Here is a 6,905-nt window from a genome sequence, read left to right as displayed (position 1 = left end):
CTTCTCACATTCAGCCCCTCAGCAAGTCCTTTGTTTATATATGAAAAAGAAACAAAAAAAACCTCAGCTCTCCTGCTTACAAGTTATGTAATTTGGGGCAGGGTACTTCACTGTGTGCCAGTGTCCTCATTTTAAAAATGGAAATACTGCTATACCTACTTTAATAGAATATCCACGTAGTTACCTTTCCAGTGACCTTCATTCTCTCCAATGGATTAGAGTTTCCATCTGGTTTCATTTTTCTTCAGCCTAAAGAATTTCTTTCTGTTTTATGTGGTGCAGTTTTGCTAATGATTAATATCCTGGTTTTGTTTAAATCTTTATTTTATCTTTAATTTTGAAGGACAATTTCTCTGGCTTTAGGATTCTGGTTGACTAATATTTTTTCCTTAAGCACTTTTAAGATGTCATTCTATTGTCTTCTGGCTTTTATTGTCATGATAAGTTACCATAATTTGCATTAGTGGTCTCCTGTACGTAATGTGTCATATTTTTTCCTCTTGCTACTTTCACATTTCCTCCTCCTTCTCTCTCCCCTCCCCCTCTCCTTCCCTTTCTTCCTCTCTCCCTCTCTCGAATTTTATTGGTCCTGGGGAAGGGTTGGTTAGTACTTCCGGCTGAGGGTGCCACAAACTCTCACTGTTTCCCCCTGCCATCGATGGGCAGGTTCATGTGCTCAGGGGAGACCAGGAAGGCCTTGAGCTTGGGCTGGACACTGAGGTGAGCTACATAGGCGAGAGCAAGAAGAAGGAGTCCAGGCAGCTGGGGCCAGGACCTGGTGATTCAGTAGCAAGTCCAGCAGATTGTAGTCGGGGAAGGAGATCTGGTTGCCCACAATGAAGGCCTGGCCCCTCTGGTCTGGGACAGCGGGATCTCAAAAAAATTCAGGTGACCCAGCAGCTCCTTCCAATAGTCTTCCTTGCCTGCCTCGTAGTTGGTGTAGATGAAGATGATGTATTTGCAGCGGAGGTCTTCCACGCCGTCATTCACCACATCCATCAAGGCCACTTCACGCTGGTCCTTCCCATACAGCCCAAGGGCGCAGGATGGCATTGTACTGGTGCAGGCTGAGGTCTCCATCTTGGAACTTGGGGAGCTGCGCGTACAGACAGGAGGCCTTGAGAGGGCCCTGCAGCCGGGTCTTAGTCACCACTTCCTCCTTACACCTGTGGCCCTGGTCAGCCAGCAGCATATGCATGACCTCGCAGTGCCCTCGAACAGGGAAGTAGACGGTGGTGTAGGATGGCATGGTTGCGGTGTAGACAAAGATGGCGGCGGTGGAAGAGTGCCCAGGCAACCTTATTTTACAAATTCAGCCAGATGTTAGCATGTGGTTTCGATTTGTTCATTTCCAATACTTGTATAATATTCTATTTTTATGTATATATCACCATTTATTTATAGATATTTGGTTTCTACTTTTTGGCTCCTACAACTAATTTTTTATGAACATTCTCATGTCTCTTGATGGACATATATCCACATTTCTGGGGATATATACTTAGGAGTTGCTTCTGTTCATCTTTAGTAAGTAATGCCAAATTGTTTTTCTAAAGTGATTATTCCAATTTCTTTAATTCCAATAGTGTATATGAGTTCCCATCGATCTACATCTTTACTAATCATTGAAAAAATTTTTTTCATTTTATCTAGTGATGACTATGAACTAATATTTTTTTGTGGTTTTAATTTACATTTTTCTGATGATTGAGATTTATTGACCATTTTGACAATCTTTTGTCAGTGCCTTTTCAAATTTCTTGACACTTTTTTTTACATTATCTTTTTATTAATTTTTCTGGGCTGAAAATCTTTCAATTCTGAGTACAGATTCCATGTACTGTGAATATTTTTTCCCACTCCATGGCTTGCCTTTTTGCTCATTTAATGGTGTCTTTTGATGAATACAAGTAATTTTAATGCATCCTAAATTCCCTTTTCCATAATGTTTTTGTATGTTTGTGACCCATCACCATTTGTTAAATTAAAAAGACCATCTTTCCACGCCCCCATGCTACAGTGCTACCCTGGTCAAAAATCAGATTTCCATATATGCATGGGTCTGTTTCTTAGATATCTATGCTGTTCCTTTTATCTGTTCATCTATTCTTGCACCAGTGCCACACTCTTAATTTCTGTAACTTTATAATAAGTTTTCGTATCTTTACAAATCTTGTCACCTTATTCTTTGCTAAGAGCATCTTGGCTTTTCTTTGTATTTCTTCATCCCTTTGAATTCATCTTAGGGCAAATCACTGACCTAGAATCTAGCTTTAACTTAACACATAGTATATACTAGCTTGAAGTATTTTAAATTACAGACAACACCAGTGCCTCAGTCCAGAGGAAGGTACAGTTGCATCTTAGAGGAATCACTGGTCCTATAAACCAACTAGGCTCTAAGAGACTGAATGGGATGAAATGAATGTGGTGTAAGAAGCTAGTGAAGGCCAAGAATTGACACCTAATTCTACCCTCCTTCGGTATCATTCTTAGGGAGGAAATGGAGAAAGACATGTGAACCCAAGAATGGTCTGTCTTGTTCACTGTTGTATTTCTGTGCCTAATACACAGTGGGCATTCAATAAATATTTGTTAAATGAGTGCATATGTGTATGTATGCTTCTCAGAAGATATTACATAGCCATGAGTTTCACTTTGCCTTAGACGCTAGAAACCTTAAAACTAAAATGATAATCATTTGAGATTTTGCCATTTCATGGTTTTGCCTCTTTCTATTTCTGTTTTGTTTTTTTTGTTGTTGTTTTATATGCATTACCTTAAGTCTTTTTGGAAATAAGTGCATAGATTTTTTTTTTTAAATGTTGAATTTTGTGATTACCTATCGGTGATTCTAGAAGTTTGTTGAGTCTGCATCCCTAAATGGAAATAATTTACAAGTTCTTAGCACATTAAGTTCATATATATTATAATTCAGTCTGAGTTTATATCTAGATTCTCATATTTTGAAATATTCATATTTTATGATGGAGAAACTGCCAAGTTATCCTAATTTTCTCCATTTTTATTTTTCTTCTTGAAAAGATGGATGTAGTTGATGAGACTTACATAAAGCACATGTTTGTTTTCTGCCCTAAATATTAAAATACTGTGTTTTTTGATGCAGATGTGGAATTAGAAGAAGCTATTAGAAGAAGCCTTGAGGAAATGTAATTAAAGATATTACCACACAACATCAAGTAGCCTTGAAGATACTCAGGATAATGAATTCTTGAGTTTGTTTTCTAAAGGAGGCCAGAAAACTACTAGTACAGATGTATTTGAAAACATGCTTTTTTTGCTTTTTCATGTTCAAAATTTGATATTTGCTTTTGTGTGTGTGCTACTTTGCAAAATGTACAGAGGAAGAGAATACATGTTAATGCAAATATAAATCATATATTCCAATATAGGTATCACAATTTACCAGTTAACTTTGAATTCATATATTTAGTTTAAAAGAATTAAAAAATAGAAAAGCTCTTGACTATTGTTTATGTTTCTCAAATAGTATTAGGTCTTTATTTGTACTGTATAGATGATTCTAGTTTAATTTTTTTAGGAGTGAAAATGAACATAAATAAAGCTGTCATAGTTTAGTTTTTCTGTAAATTCTACTTCTCATGTGGCAGTAATATATATAATACCTTTGAGATATTTGTTTGTGATTATTAGAAGAGAGTAATGGAAACTGATCATGGAAACAGATTAAAAATTTTACCAGCAATGTTTTTTGTGGGTTTCGCTCAGATGATTTTCTTTCTTTAATTAGAGCAGCACATTGCTGGAATGATAACACCCTAATTTCTTTGAAATAATTATAAAGAAACCTTTACTATTCCTTTACCTCTTTAGATTTTTATGTGACTTGTATTACCTACTGTTTAAAGGGAATGGTGTCAAAATACTTGCATAGAATTAAACTTATTTTTAATAATATTAGTCCTTTTTTATATATTTGTGTAAAAATAATCTTAAAAAATAATCTTCAAGGTCTACTCAGGAAGAATTTTCTTTAACTTTAAAAATTTTTATTTCATATGAAAGTATCTTCATTTTAGTTAGTCATTAAATTATCAGGTTCCTACATGAAGTGTTACATATTTAATTTTTAAATGTTGAGGTCCCATTGTGAATAAAAAATTACATAATTAGAAGACAAAGAAGGGCTTGTCATACTATCTTTGTGTATGTGCTTCATGTTATTTGACCAAAAATGTCATCCTTAAAATTTTTGAATAGTAATTACTTACCAAACTTAAAATTCTCTATAATTTTTCAAGAATCATGACTTGAATTTTGTTCTTTCTCTGCAATTACATATTTTAGTGTGAAATAGCATTGCTTTTTTTTTTTTTTTATTAGTATAGCATTGCTGTTTTTTTATTAGCATAGTTTTTTCAATCCACATTAGAAACACATTTTATTTCTTAAGATGTCAGGTCTATTCTACCTGCTTGTATTTTTTTTTTAAGTAGACATTGTAGCTTGAGAATTTACCAGTCATTTTCCAGAATGACTACATCGTGCTTTTAATTTGTATGTTAAAGTGGTCAAGCAAAGCTTTTGGAGATATTCACTGAGTCAGACCTTAAAGACAGCTGCAGGAGCTTGCTCAGTAGTGAGGAGCAAAAAGGACATTCCAGAAAGAAGTGTGGTTAAGCAGATATAGGGAAGAGGAACCGATACCTCTTTGTCAGAGGTGCCACATACAGGTGTGATGTACACTGATACTCTGTTGAGAAGCTTTCGTGTGTATGGTAGAGAGAACTGAAGCTTTTCATCATGACCCTTAAAAAAGGTAATTGGGTTGTTTAATGTTTTAATTAATAATTGTCGCTGATTGTATTTCTACTTGTTAAGCAATTAAAAATCATTTTTAAATTACTTCATAATTTGAATTTAATTTAGATACAAAGGGGGAAGATGTAATCAATGGATGACATTACAGAAAGTTATATGGATTACTAAATTACCAAAGTAAATGTTTTTAATATTTCTAACATCTTTTCATTACATCATTTTTTCATTCGGCTCACTCACAAAAGATTTATTGAGTACTTACCATGTGCCAGCAACTGTTCTAAGTACTTGAAATATACCAGTGAGCAAAACAAAGCCCATATTACTCCTCTGTAGAGTTCACACTAGGGGAGAGGAGGGTTGGATAAAGTGTTAGATAATAAGTATATCCAATGGCGATAAATGTAATGAAGGAAAATAAGGAAGGGAAAAATAGTGTGGGGGTGGGGAGGCTTGCTGTTTTTAATAGGGTGGTCAGGAAAGACCCTGACCAGGTGAACTTAGCAAAGAACTGAAAAAGGTGACAGGGAGCCATGCAAATATGTATGAGGAAGAGTGCCAGCCAGATGGAGAGCGAAAAGGCCTAGAAACTTGATATATCCATGGAAAAGCAAGAAAGCTAGTAGTATGAGCTATGAGAGTAATAGATGAAGCTGCTGAGGCCTAAGGTCCTTGGTTTTTACTCTGAAATGAGCCGTTGAAGGTTTCTGTGAATAAGTGGTGTGATCTGCCCTATTTAGGATTACTATAGTTACTGTACTGAGTGCATACATGAGAGGCAAGAGTAAAAGCAGGAGACAGGAGGGTGTTGTAGTGTAGTCCAGGTGAGAATTGATGGTGGCTTGGACCACAGTGGTGGCAGCGAATTGGGGAAACGAATTTGGATAAATTCTGAAGGTAGAGCTGACGGGATTTACTTATGGAATGGATCTAGTATGTAAGGGGAAAAGAAGTCCAGGATGATTTTTAAATTGCTTGATAGACTTTTAAACCATTCATGAAATGCCTTCAATTCCAAGTATGTGTCATGATATGACAAAATATATTTGAGGTCCAGTAATCCCCTACACCAGTGGTTCATCAGTGTTCAGACTGAGTTTAGAGGGAATTGGGATCTGGGTTTAAGAGCCTTACCTCTCTCTGTTCAAGTATTTAAATGGCTTTGATTTCAGATTAAAGGTTGACTGAGCTTTAAACTTTCAATCATTTTATGTGTCCTGTACACTCTCATCCTTGCAATGAAGCATACAGCTATGATGAGATGGGGGCAAATCACAAGTTTTAAGTAGATAAATCTTTGTACTACCAGCCCTACTCCACTTCTACTGACCTTTATTAGTATCTGACCTAGTGGCCTACTGCATCTTTTCATTCTTAACAGAATTACATAAATTAGGTGTGAAATGGCCTTAATACTAATTATCTCACTGAAATTACAACAGGAATCATTTTTTAATAGGAAAAAACTCATTAAAAATTTCTTCATTACAATAGGTGAAAATGAAGCAAATTCACCTTGCTTCCTCCTGCAGCTGGAAAGAGATAGGGTAGCCTGCAGTGGTGTTATCCAGGCTATCATTATTCTCATCTCAGGAAAGTAGTAACAACAGGGCAGGTCGGGTAAATATATTTTGCTTAGGAGCTGTACTTAAATCCCATCTGTTCCACAAAGGGACCTTTTCTCCACATATCCATGGACTTAAACGTTTTTGTTTTTGCTGTGAATTATGGGGGCTGGGAGAAACTAAGGCGAAGCCATCGTATAGTAGTAATACATTACCCACAGCCTACCCTTCGATTCCTTCGCGTGTGGGAGTTGGTTACTTTGGGGCTGCACGGAGACTCGGGGCTTCGCGTGGCGGAGTGGGGGGTGGGGTGCGGGTGGGGGGAGAGAAGGGTCCCGTGAGTCTCCGCAGGGGTCTCGGTTCCTGGATCCGCAGAGCGGAAGGATCCGCGGATCGCGTTAGGGCCTCCCGCTTCTACGTGGGTCCCCCCAGGCGTCTCAGACGCCGCCTGACTTTGCTCCTCGGGCCTCCCGGCCCTAAGGGCCTATCTTCGATCCCCTGTGACCAGCGAGCGCTCTCCGGCAGCCGCGGCAGCTG

General features: G+C 37.3%; 1 protein-coding gene and 1 pseudogene across 1 annotated transcript in view; one reads left to right on the top strand and one right to left on the bottom strand.

Moving 5' to 3' along the window:
- ZNF451 (zinc finger protein 451) overlaps window positions 1–4,887 on the top strand; it is a 71,010-nt gene extending 66,123 nt beyond the window's left edge. The window contains exon 15 of the mRNA XM_006926417.3: window positions 3,128–4,887. Coding sequence (XP_006926479.1) covers window positions 3,128–3,174 — 47 coding nt within the window. The 3' untranslated portion in view covers window positions 3,175–4,887. The remainder of the gene's footprint in view (window positions 1–3,127) is intronic.
- Window positions 30–1,592, bottom strand: LOC102891754 (annotated as a pseudogene).
- Window positions 4,888–6,905: the final 2,018 nt, after the last annotated feature.

This window comes from Pteropus alecto, unplaced genomic scaffold (genome assembly GCF_000325575.1).
Source record: "Pteropus alecto unplaced genomic scaffold, ASM32557v1 scaffold7, whole genome shotgun sequence".
Taxonomy (NCBI): Eukaryota; Metazoa; Chordata; class Mammalia; order Chiroptera; family Pteropodidae; genus Pteropus; species Pteropus alecto.
Note: the sequence above shows the minus strand (reverse complement) of the source record. Positions and strands in the feature narration are given on the sequence as shown.